This window comes from Pelophylax lessonae, assembly GCF_965119305.1.
Source record: "Pelophylax lessonae genome assembly, chromosome: 5".
NCBI lineage: Eukaryota > Metazoa > Chordata > Amphibia > Anura > Ranidae > Pelophylax > Pelophylax lessonae.
The window spans coordinates 182,743,358-182,756,190 of NC_138772.1; the positions used below are offsets into that span (position 1 = coordinate 182,743,358).

A 12,833-nucleotide genomic window follows, 5' to 3' on the forward strand; every position below is an offset into this window, starting at 1 on the left:
GATCTCCTATCAAGAGTAGCCAGAAACATTTGAGTTGAGCTGTGTTTGAGCCTCGGATCACACTAGATGCGGCATTAATTCACAGTGAATTTGCTGAGGTTTCCGCACCACATCAAAATCGCAGCCCATTCATGTGAACCGATTGCGGAGTGTATGTTAACGACACCCCAAAATCAGTTTGAACACCCATGTGATCTGATTCTGGTGCGGACAAAAACAGGGTCCTGCACGTGTTTGGTGCAAATGCAGTGTGATTCGATCCATACAAATCCATGGCTCATATCGCACCCTAGAGACACCGCATGTAATTTGCTACGATTCCTGTGTAAATTGCATGCAGTGTCCCGCACCGCATCAGTGTATACCCAGGCTCAGTCATTGTTTCCAATTTTTATAAACTCTATAGAATGGAATGGCTCAAGTGGCTATTGGTGTGATTGCCATTATCCCTTGTTAATAACCAGAGTTTAATCTTCATTGACTGGAATTTGAAAGGCAATCCATACCACATATTTTATAAAAATCTTTTATCTTCAATAATTTTAAAAAATCTTTATAAAAGCATATGCATGTGTAAATGTAGGGAACACTTAAACAACAAATAGAAGGTCAATAATGGTGCAAGAAAGTGGTATTCACCAACTACTTGCTGTCCAGTTCCATTTGAAGGTTGGAACAGCATAAGATGTTTCCCAGTTGTGTGGGTATCCAACACGTTTCAAAGTATACAACAAAATCTTCTTCAGGGATTTTTACCACTTCTGCAATATACAAAAAATACATTTTAGATTGCATGCTATACAGAATTTTTTAATATTGAATCAACCTAATAAATCGGAAAGACTTACATGGCATTATGACCCTTCTGGCTAGAGTGCTCCCACAAGCTACATGACTCCCAAGTTGTGATTTGACCATCGTGTGACTTTGTCCAAGGAGTTCTGACATCACAACTTGAAAAACACATGTATACAAGGACCCTTGCTTGGGACTAAAACTTAGGGCTAGTAATATAATGCCCAAAATGGGTAAAGAGTAAAAAAGTGCTCAATACTTAAAAATGAAACCGTGCGTAAGTACTGAGCACTTTTTTTACTCTTTACCCATTTTGGGCATTCTATTACTAGCCCCAAGTTTTAGTCGCAAGCAAGGGTCCTTATACAGTATCTTACAAAAGTGAGTACACCCCAAACATTTTTGTAAATATTTTGTTCTATCTTTTCATGTGAAAACACTGAAGAAATGACACTTTGCTACAATGTAAAGTAGTGATTGTACAGCTTGTAGAACTGTGTAAATTTGCTGTTCCCTCAAAATAACTCAACACACAGCCATTATTTTCTAAACTGCTGGCAACAAAAATGAGTACACTGCTAAACGAAAATGTGCAAATTAGCCATTTTCCCTCCCTGGTGTCATGTGATTCGTTAGTGTTACAAGGTCTCAGGTGTGAGTGGGGAGCAGGTGTGTTTAAATTTGGTGTTATCGCTCTTACTCTCTCATACTGGTCACTGGAAGTTCAACATGGCACCTCAAAGAACTCTTGAGGATCTGAAAAAAAAGAATTGTTGCTCTACATAAAGATGGCCTAGGCTATAAGAGGATTGCCAAGACCCTGAAACTGAGCTGCAGCACGGTGGCCAAGACCATACAGAGGTTTAACAGGACAGGTTCCACTCAGAACAGGACTTGCCATGGTCGACCAAAGAAGGTGAATGCACGTGCTGAGCGTCCTATCCAGAGTTTTCTTTGGGAAATAGACGTATGAGTGCTGCCAGCATTGCTGCAGAGGGGGTGGGGGGGGGGTCAGCCTGTCAGTGGTCAAACCATACACTGCATCAAATTTTGGTCTGCATGGCTGTCGTTCCAGAAGGAAGCCTCTTCTAAAGATGATGCACAAGAAAGCCTGCAAACACTTTGCTGAAGACAAGCAGACTAAGGCCATGGATTGCTGAAACCATGTCCTGTGGTCTTTTGAGACCAAGATAAACTTATTTAGCTGGTGTCAAGCGTGTGTGGCAGCAACCAGGTGAGGAGTACAGAAACAACTGTGTCTTGCCTACAGTCAAGCATGGTGGTAGGAGTTTCATGGTCTGGGGCTGCATGAGTGCTGCCGGAACTGGGGAGCTACAGTTCATTAGGGGAACCATGAATGCCAACATATACTGTGACATACTGAAGCAGAGCATGATCCCATCCCTTTGGAGACTGGGCTGCAGGGCAGTATTCCAACAGACCAACCCCAAGCACACCTCCAAGATGACCAATACCTTGCTAGAGAAGCTGAGGGTAAAGGTGATGGACTGGCCAAGCATGTCTCCAGACCTAAACCCTTTTGAGCATCTGTGGGGCATCCTCAAACAGAAGGTGGAGGAGTGCAAGGTCTCTTACATCCACCAGCTCCGTTATGTTGTCATGGAGAACTGAAGGAGGAATTCAGTGGCAACCTGTGAAGATCTGGTGAACTCCATGCCCAAGAGGGTTAAGGCAGTGCTGGAAAATAATGGTGGCCACACAAAATATTGACACTTTGGGTCCAATTTCACTTAGGGGTGTACTCACTTTTGTTGCCAGCGGTTTAGACATTATTGGCTGTGTTTTGAGTTATTTTAAGGGGACAGCAAATTTACACTGTTATACAAGCTGTGCACTCACTACTTTACATTGTAGCAAAGTGTAATTTCTTCAGTGTAGTCACATGAAGAAAATAAAACATTTACAAAAATATTATGGGTATACTCACTTTTGTGAGATACTGTATGGTTTTTTTTCAAGTTGTGATGTCAGAACTCTTTGGACAAAGTTCAGCGATCCTTGTTGCAACACGATGGTCAAACCACAATTTGGAGTAATCTAGCTTGTGGGGGCAATCCTAGCCAAAAGGGTCATATTTGCCATGTACTGTAAGTCCTTTCCAATTTATTAGGTTGATTCAATATTAAAAAATTCTGTATAGCATGCAACCTAAATGTATTTTTTGTATATTGCAGAAGTGGTAAAAATCCCCTGAAGATTTTGCTCTTCCTCCGCTTTGCCGTGGGAGAGGAGCATTATATGTTTGTGGCGTTACCTTTGGTCTCGCTTCTACTCTTCGGGTCTTCACAAAAGTGTTAGCCCCGATGCTAGCGTTGTTACGCCATCGGGTGATCGTGGTACTGGGCTACTTGGATGACCTCCTTCTGCAAGCGGAGTCTCCTGCTCTGGTGGAAAACCTGGAAATCACCATACGAACTCTGAAGGTGTTTGGCTGGATTTTGAATCTTCAGAAGTCTGCACTGGTTCTGTCCACAAAGCTGGACTCTCTGGGCCTGACTCTGGATTTGGCCTTAGCCAGAGTGCTCCTTCCTCTGGACAAACTCCAGGCATTGCAGGCTGCAATTCGTCTCCTGCTGTCCAGTGGATGGTCATCCCTCCGGACTTGCATGCGGGGGCTGGGCCTGATGGTGTCTACCTTTCTAGGCGGTTCCGTTTGCACAGTTCCATACGAGGTCCCTGCAAAGGGAGATTCTGGCCAAATGGGACAAGACCCTGCAGTCTCTGGACAATCTGATCCAGCTGAGCCAGGGAAGGAAGGAGTCCCTGATATTGTGGCTTCATTCTCCGACACTTTGGCTGGAAAAATCCTTCCTCCCCTTGTATTGGACAGTGGTCACCACTGATTCCAGTCTGTCCGGCTGGGGAGGCGTCCTCTGCAAAAATGATGCTCAACGGATCTGGACACTGGAAGAGTCCAGACTACTGATCAATGTCTTGGAACTCTGAGTGATCAGACGGACGGATCGTCTTCAGGGCTGTCCAGTGTGCATTCAATCGGACACTGCCACGGCTGTGACTTATGTCAATCACCAAGGGGGCACAAAAAGTGTCCTGGTGGCTCAGGAGGTACCCGGCATTCTAAGGTGGGCAGAACGGTTCGTTCCAGCCCTCTCTGCCGTATACATTCCCAGGGTGGAAAACTGGCAATCGGATTACCTCAGTCGGCAGGCGTTGGACTAAGGGGATCCTTTCAGAGGCATTTCATCAGTTGTGTCTCCGGTGGGGCTTCCCCAAGGTGGATCTGTTGGTGTTTCGGCTCAACAGAAACGTGCAGAGGTTTGTGGCTTGGTCACGGGACCCTCTGGTGGATGCCACAGGCGCACTGGTGGCCCTGTGGGGTCAGTATCGTCTGATTTTATGCCTTCCCTCCTCAAGCTTCTGCCTTGACTTCTACACAGGATTGAGACAGAAGGGATTCCGGTCATCCTACTGCCTCTGGACTGGCCTCGCCGGGCTTGGTATGCCGATCTGGTGCGGTTGGTCGCCGAGGTTCCTTGACGGCTTCCTCCCAGGGAGGATCTGCTCTTCCCAAGGACCAATCTTCCATCCTGCTTTACAGTTGCTGGCTTTGAAGGGTTGGCTGTTGAACACCAGGTGCTGATGGATAGTGGTCTATCTGAGTCAGTGATTCCAACGCTGTTAAAAGCTACCTCTAGAAAGACCTATCACCGTACCTGGAAGATGTACATTGCGTGGTGTGAGTCTCTTGGAGTTCGTCCTCGCTTCTTCTCGGTGGCTCTGATGTTTGACCTACCTTCAACAGGGGGTTGAACAGAATTTCAGGGTGTCCGACCTTTGGTTCCTACATGGCGGTCCCCGTTGCCACCTTGAGACCTCAATTTGGTGCTTTCAGTCCTCCAGAAGCCTCTTTTTGAGAATCTTTGGAAAATTCCCTTGCTTACGCTGTCTCAGAAGGTGGTATTTTTGGTGGCGTTTATACTGTCGTTCACCTTGGTGATTCAGAGATAAGGTGGTTCTTCGCCCCTCCAAAAGGTTGTCTTTGATTTTCATTTAAATGAAGAAATTGTGTTGCCTTCCCTGTGTCCCAGGCTGAAACATCCAAAGGAAATTGCCTTGCATGCCCTGGATGTGGTCCAGGTAATTAGGGTGTACCTGGCAGCTACGGAGTCTTTTAGGAAGTCAGACTCCCTATTTGTACTCGTGGATGGGCCTTGGAAAGGCTTGTCCGCTTCCTCTTCGACTATTTCCAGATGGATCAGACAGAAGGGGATTCGGGCCTATTTCATCAAGGGTCAGGTTCCTCCTTTCCCTGTCAAGGCGCATTCTACTCGGGCGCTCAGTGCCTCCAGGGCCTTCCGTCATCAGGCGTCATTAACGCAGGTTAGCAAGGTGGCCACCTGGATGTCGCACACTTTCACAAAGTTTTATAAAGTGGCATCTGCAGATGCTTCTTTTGGCCACAATGTTTTGCAGGCTGCTGTTTAGAGGACTTGATCCTCTTTGGGGGTGTATTTGTTTTTTTTTTTTCCTAGGTGGGCTCCAATTGTTTTGGTTGGGCTCCTGTTGCCTGGTTGGCTATGGTTTAGCTTGGTGAATTTTTTTTTTCTGTTCCCATCTCTCATGTTTAACACTGCTTTTGGACTTCCCAATGGTTATGAAGATCAGGAGCTGTGTCCGTCAATGAACGAAAGGCAAAATGGGATTTTTGACTTACCATAACAATTCTCGGATGTTCATTGACGGACACAGCACCCACCCCTCTGTGGAGTTGTAATTCTTCTGACACTACTTGTAACAAATCTGAGTACCTATAGCAGGGAAAGGGAGTATACCCCCTGGGACTGCCCATTGACCTAGCCAGATTCTTTTTCTGCCTAGTGTCCTATTCCTGTGGGGGGACAATATAACTCAATGGTTTTGACGATCAGAGAAATGGATTTTACGGTAAGTCAAAAATCCCATTTTCTTTTTTTATTTTCACTTCGATCATCACAAAGAATAAAAACCCCAGTACTAATCAAATGCCACCAAAACAAAAGCTCTATTTGTGTGAAAAGAAAAATGATAAAAATGTTGTTTGGGTACAGTGTAGCATGACTGAGCAATTGTCATTCAAAGTGTGGGAGTAATGAAAGCTGAAAATTTTCCTGGGCAGGAAGGGGGTAAAAGTGCCCTGTATTGAAGTGGTTAATGACTGGCTTGTTGCCACTAGGTTGACACAAGGCCAAAGTGATTGTACTTTTTAGATGTAGGTAAGTAAGTAATAGCAGGCAGGATAGTTTAACTTCTATAGCCGGGAAAGGTAGGGTTTGATAAAAAAACACATTGTTGTTTTTGCCAGAAAACAATATGGTATGTAATGGCATGGATTCGCAACATGCATACTAAAGTGTCAAACAAATCTGCAAAAATTTAGACAAGGGAGAGACTGTGGATAAAGTATCCAAAAAACACAAGGTGCAAACCTTTTTTGGCCAGTAGTGACTTATCCTTCTGCTGTAAAAATCCACATGAGGATAGAAGTCAAAAGTTAACACAGAAAACCCAGCGCAAGGACCTTGAGAGTATTCACTCACCGGCCACTTTATTCGGTACACCTTTCCAGTACTGGGTTGGACCACCTTTTGCCTTCAGAACTGCCTTCATTCTTCCTGGCATAGATTCAGCAGTGTTGGAAACATTCCTCAGAGATTTTAGTCCATATTGATAAGATAGCATCACGCAGTTGCTGCAAATTTGTCGGCTGCACGTCCATAATGCAAATCTCCTATTCCACCACAGCCCAAAGGTGCTCTATTGAATTTAGATCCAGTGACTGTGGGGGCCATTGAAATGCAGTAAACTCATTGTCATGTTCAAGAAACCAATTTGAGATGATTTGCGCTTTGTGACATGGTGCATTATCCTTCTAGAATTAGCCATCAGAAGATGGCTACACTGTAGTCCCATAAAGGGATGGACATGGTCAGCAACAATACTCAGGTATACACAATTTTAACAGGCGCTTGATCACATATCGAACCAAAAGTCCATAGAGTTAGAAGTCATTAATGGCACAGGGGGAGAAAAAGTCCACCATGTAGGGCAGCCATCCAGAAACCAAAAGCCAGGGGTTCCACAGGGCTAAAACAAAGACAAAGTGTAGACTTTATACAACAGGTTTAATGAATAAAATTATGCACTCACATTATTAAGTATATATTTCTGCCCATAAAACAAAGTTCCAGTGTGGAGAAGTGTACATCATCCAGTCATGGACATCCGTCCTGCTTGAGCCGAAATCTGCTTGACAGCAAGCCTCGCTGTCAAGCAAATACACCGAGCCTACTTCCTGGTTCTAACTTTGCCGTACAAGCCGGCCACGGTGAAAGGATTTCGGCTCCAGCAGGACAGATGTCCATGACCGGATGATGTACACTTCTCCACACTGGAACTTTGTTTTATGGGCATGAAAATATACTTACTAATGTGAGTGCATAATTTTATTCATTAAACCTGTTGTCTAAAGTCTACACTTAGAGGCGCCTTTGTCTGTCTTTGTTTTAACAATACTCAGGTGGGTTGTGGCATATAAACGATCATCAATTGGTACTAAGGAGCCCAAAGTGAGCCAAGAAAATATCCCCCACACCATTACAACCACAGCCCATTGAGACAAGGCAGGATGGATCCATGCTTTCATGTTTACGTCAAATTTTTACCCTACCATCTGAATGTGGCAGCTGAAATCAAGACTCATCAGAACAGGCAATGTTTTCCAGTCTTCTGTTGTCTAATTTTGGTGAGTCTGTGCAAATTGTAGCCTCAGTTTCCTGTTCTTAGCTGATAGGAGTGGCACCCGGTGTGGTCTTCTGCTGCTGTAGACCATCTGCTTCCAGGTTCGATGTGTTGTGCATTCAGAGATGGTATTCTGCATACCTTGGTTGTTGAGTGGTTATTTGAGTTACTGTTGCCTTTCTATCATATCAAACCAGTCTGCCCATTCTCCTCTGACGTCAACAAGGCATTTTTGTCCACACAGCTGCCGCTCACTTGATATTTTCCCTCGTGTATCTTAAATGCTCAGACCAGCCCATCTGGCACCAACAACCATGCCGTGTTCAAAGTCACTTAGTGTTACTAAACCCAGCACCCTGCATTCACTATATATGGCCTCCCACAGTACACAGAACATGGAAATGCAATAGTTTTAGTAAATATAAACGAAGTACCTTTTTCTCATCAGCAGTTAGAGCAGTCTTGTGACTTCTATAGTGTCTGGCAGAGCACTGGTTAAAGCTTGTAGGAGAAGTTTTCATTATCCTCTGATTGTTTTATGAGGCTGCAGGACCCCTGCCCCTCTGTCTGGGCAGTGCTGATCACATGAACTCTCCCAAGAAAAATATAAACTGGTATCTTTTTTTTCATCAGCAGTATACAGCAGTCTTGTGCCTTCTATCCGTTCCAAATAAAGCTTGTAGGAGGAGTTTTCATTTCTTCCACAATTGTCCTATCAGGATCCATGACCTCTGACCCTCTTATCTGGACAGTGCTGATTGGCCCTGTGCTGATTACATGCTCCCTCCCAAGAACAAAAAAGAAAAAAAAAAACGCTCTAGCAATACACACCAAACTGAGCATGTGCAGATTGCCCCCAAGGCTCTGTTCTAACAGCAGATTGATTGGGGACAGTGGAAGAAGGGGAGGATCGGAGGAGAGAGGATCAAACAGGCTTTTTACACAATGCAGAGGATTAACCCCTTAGGATCCACACTGAGTAGAACAAGCATGCTTTACTGCATATACAGACTGATTTTGTTGCGGGTTTAGTAACTCTCTAAATCCCCTTTCTTCCCCATTCTGATGCTCGGGTTGAACTTCAGCAAATAGTCTTCACCAATGCCTAAATGCATTGAGTTGCTGCCATGTGATTGGCTGATTAGCGATTTGTGTTACCAAGCAATTGACCCGGTGTACCTAACAAAGTGGCCAGTGCGTTTACAGTATACGGTGTCCTAATAAACAACCCAGATGATGGTGCTGATGTCTTTATAAATTACTTAGCTGTGAGTGCCAGTTATGAACTAATTCCAATGCCACACACAATGCTCAGCTGCATGCCCAAACAACAAACACTGTTGCGGTGGTGTTGAATTATTGTCCCAATCTCGTATAAAATCTATTGGACACTTTGAGTCAGTACGAAGTTAAAACAAAGTCCACATTGACTAATGGTATCCAAATTAAAAACTGCAATCCTTAATAGTGCATACACTGGTTTCTGCAGTGTGCAGTGGATGAAAAGCATATCTAAACCACAGGACTCTTGTCTGAGGTGCACTCACAAAATATCCAACCAGGGTGTGCAATGTGGCAAGACCTTTGCTCCTTGGAAGATGAGAGTAGAGAAGCTGCAGCATTCAAGCCAATGGGGACGCTAGAGCTGCTCTGTCCGGCTGGATGTGCGTCACTGCTAACAAGAAGTCCCCAGGTGGCCATGTTACCGGAGTCCATAGTGCCAGTAACAAAGTACGTCAGAGCAGCTCTAGTGTGTCAGCTGGCTTGAATGCTGCATACCAGCTGTTCAGGTATATAAATCGTAAAGCAGACACTGTTGGTTTGGATCTGTGCGCCCGTTCCTGCCCACAGTATAGTTCTAAAACATTTTCAAGTAAAATTTGTTCCTCTTAAGACTTCTGTTAATAACCTAAAATGTTTTTGCTTTTACTTCTCCAGTATAATCTTACATGGCTTTTTTTTTCCTACAGTACTTAAATATTTATCTTGAAATGCAGTGGGTTGCCATTTAAATCTAATTTAAGCTTTTACCTACTTGTGACTTCGAACTGTTTTAATTTATTCAGAACTCATGTTCGCATTCAGACTTGGCCTACCCAGAAATCTAAGACTGTGCTTGCCACTCATGACGGTTTCTCACTTGAAACATACACGTGCCGCAATAGTGTAAACTACATGGCAAGGTGGCAGTCTTCTCATAAATGGCATGGTGGAGTAGAAGGCCTTTTTGTATTGCTTTAGCATATAAAAATCTTCCTGGCTCCACCTTTTTAGAATTGCAGTATGTTGATTTTCTTGTAATGCACAATTTTTCATAGTGGGAAATTGCATAATTAATTTTTCTTTGTAAATAGTTGATTTGTCTCTCTATATGTGTCATTTTAGATTGAACATCATCCTCGAGTGGCCAAATATGCTTTTGAGAACCACAGTCTAAGGGAAGAGAATAAGAGTCTCCGCTCTCTCCAGTCTGTAAAACGAGCGCAAGAAATTAACAATCGAATGATCGCAGACATTGAGAGAGCTTTCCTAGAAGCTTCCTCATGTGCAAAGAATAATGGTGGTAAATGTGTTTTTTCTTTTCTGTTTTTTTGAAGTTTTTTAGATAACATCAACTGTTACAATAGGTATTAGCAATACTACAAATGTGTGACCACCGCTAACTAAAGGAAAAAAAAAGGCCAGAAGTGAAAGAATCCCTAGGACATGTGTAAGTGAAAAGTTATACTTTGGCCTTCTGTGACATAGATTAAAACTTAGATGTGACCAGGGCTTATAGATTTTACTTGGCTTCCATCCTTTGCAACTGTAGTTTTGTCATTCTGTGGTATAAAACCGGTCTGGTCTTTGAAGCAGAACTTCATCTAAAAAAGGGATGCCTCCCCCCCCCCCCTTCTGCCTGTATTGATATTTTTTTTTGGGGGGGGGGGCAGGTACCTAGTTTTGACAGGTACCCACTTCTGACAGGTACCCACTTCCGCTCAGATCGCCTAGGCAATCTGAGCAGAAGTTCTGCCCTTCTCCCAGACACAACCTAATGAGACATGTCTGGGTCCATTGAGAGAGCTCAGTGAGAGAGTGGGAAGCCGGCTGTGAAGCACAAGTCACAGCTGGCTTCCCACATCCAGGATGCCAACACAGGGAACCCAAAAAGGGGGTGCGGGTGAGGACAACAGTGGATCCCTGGACTGGTGAGCATCTGTTTATAAAGGTCAGCAGCCACAGTATTTTTAGCTGATGACTTTTTAATTTAATGTGAGTCATTAACTGTCCCAACTATATGTAAGGCCAAAGCAGAAACACAGAAAGCTGCAAGGACAGCCCTAACCGCTGCAATGGCGACGCCACAGGAATGACCCACATTGGTTGACGAATGGTATGCCAGCTAAGATTTTGACTAAGTTTCCCTTTTTATCACTCTGTTCTGTTCTACTGGCCCTCAATGCAGGCTCCTTTTTTATAGCTAGTCATTCTTACCATCAAAGTAACACTTTTTTTTTATATATCATCTAATTATGATAAACCAGCCTTTGTATCCATCTTTTGCTATGTCCGTATTTCTGGGTTATTATGTGAACCTCAAGTGGATCCTGAAGAAGCCCAACTCGGGCGAAACCCCAACATCCCACCATCACCCTGGGTTCTGTTGATTGTATGGCAAATTTGGCAGCACCGTAAACCATTTTCTAAGAATGTCTTTCTTTGGATTATTAAGTTTTATATTTGTTATCTGGTTTACTGTAGGCTATGGCACGTAAAAAGAAAATCTACAAACCCCTGTGTCTCCTCTTGTGGGAAACCCAGGGATATATGCCCTTCAAATACTAATCTCTGGGGATTGTGCTGCCCTGTTCTATTTGTATAAGCTCCTCCACCCAACTTTTTTGTGTGTATATCTACAGTGCACCCGGAGAGTGTTCACAGCGCTTCACTTTTTCCACAATTTGTTACAGCCTTATTCCAAAATGGAATAAATCAATTTTTTCCTCTAAATTCTACAAACCATACCCCATAATGACAGCGTGAAAAGTTTGTTTGAAATCTTTGTAATTGTATTAGTATAGCCTTTGCTCAATACCTTTTGGCATGAATTACAGCCTTTTTAAATTTGATGGTGAAAGCTTGACACAAATATTTTTGGCCAGTTTCTCCCATTCTTCTTTGCAGGACCTCTTGAGCTCCATCAGATTGCATGGGCAGCGTCGGTGCACAGCCATTTTCAAATCTCTCCAGAGATGGTCAGGTTCAAGTCTGGGCTCTGGCTGGGCCACTAAAGGACATTCAGAGTTGTCCCATAGCCACTCCTTTGTTATCTTGGCTGTGTGCTTGGGGTCATTGTCCTGTTGGAAAATTAACCTCCCCCCCCCCCCCCCCCCCAGACTGGAGCAGGTTTTCATCAAGGATGTCTCTGTACCTTGCTGCATTCCTCTTTCCTTCGATCCTGACTAGTCTTCGAGTTCCTGCCTCTGAAAAACATCCCCACAGCATGATGCTGCCACCAGCATGCTTCACTGTAGGGATGGTACAGATGACCAGGTGATGAGTGGTGCCTGGTTTCCTCCAGATGTGACGCTTGCCATTCAGGCCAAAGAGTTCAATTTTTGTTTTATCAGACCAGAGAATTTTGTTTCTCATGGTTTGAGAGTCCTTCAGGGGTCAGTTGGAAAACTCCTGACAGGCTGTCATGTGCCTTTTACGAAGGAGTGGCTTCCGTCTGGCCTTATTTCCATACATGCCTGATTGGTGGAGTGCTGCAGAGATGGTGGTTCTTCTGGAAGGTTCTTTCTCCACAAGGAAACTGGAGCTCTGTCAGAGTAACCATCAGGTTCTTGGTCACCTCACTGACTAATGCCCTTTTCCCCCGATTGCTCAGTTTGGCCAGGCGGCATGCTCTAGGAAGAGTCCTAGTGGTGCCAAACTTCTTCCATTTATGGATGATGGAGGCCACTGTGCTCATTGGTACCTTCAGTGCTGCAGAAATGTTTATGTACCCTTCCCCCAGATCTGTGCTTCAATACAATCCTGTTTTTGGAGGTCTACAGACAATTCAATGGACTTCATGGCTTGGTTTGTGTTCTAACATACATTAACTGTGGGACCTTTTTCTATAAACAAGTGTGGGCTTTTCCAAATCCTGTCCATTCAACTGAATTTACCACAGGTAGACTCCCAAGTTGTAGAAACTTCTCAAGGATGATCAGTTGAAACCGGATGCCCCTTAGCTCAATTTTAAGTGTCATAGCAAAGGCTGTGAATACTTATGTACATCATACACACAC

At 44.1% G+C, this 12,833-nt stretch overlaps 1 protein-coding gene across 1 annotated transcript in view; it reads left to right on the forward strand.

The window, feature by feature from the left end:
• KIF15 (kinesin family member 15) overlaps positions 1–12,833 on the forward strand; it is a gene marked incomplete at its 3' end in the record, with an annotated part of 260,968 nt that overhangs the window by 116,119 nt on the left and 132,016 nt on the right. The window contains exon 14 of the mRNA XM_082258917.1: positions 9,940–10,117. Within this exon, the coding sequence (XP_082115043.1) occupies positions 9,940–10,117 (178 nt within the window). The remainder of the gene's footprint in view (positions 1–9,939; positions 10,118–12,833) is intronic.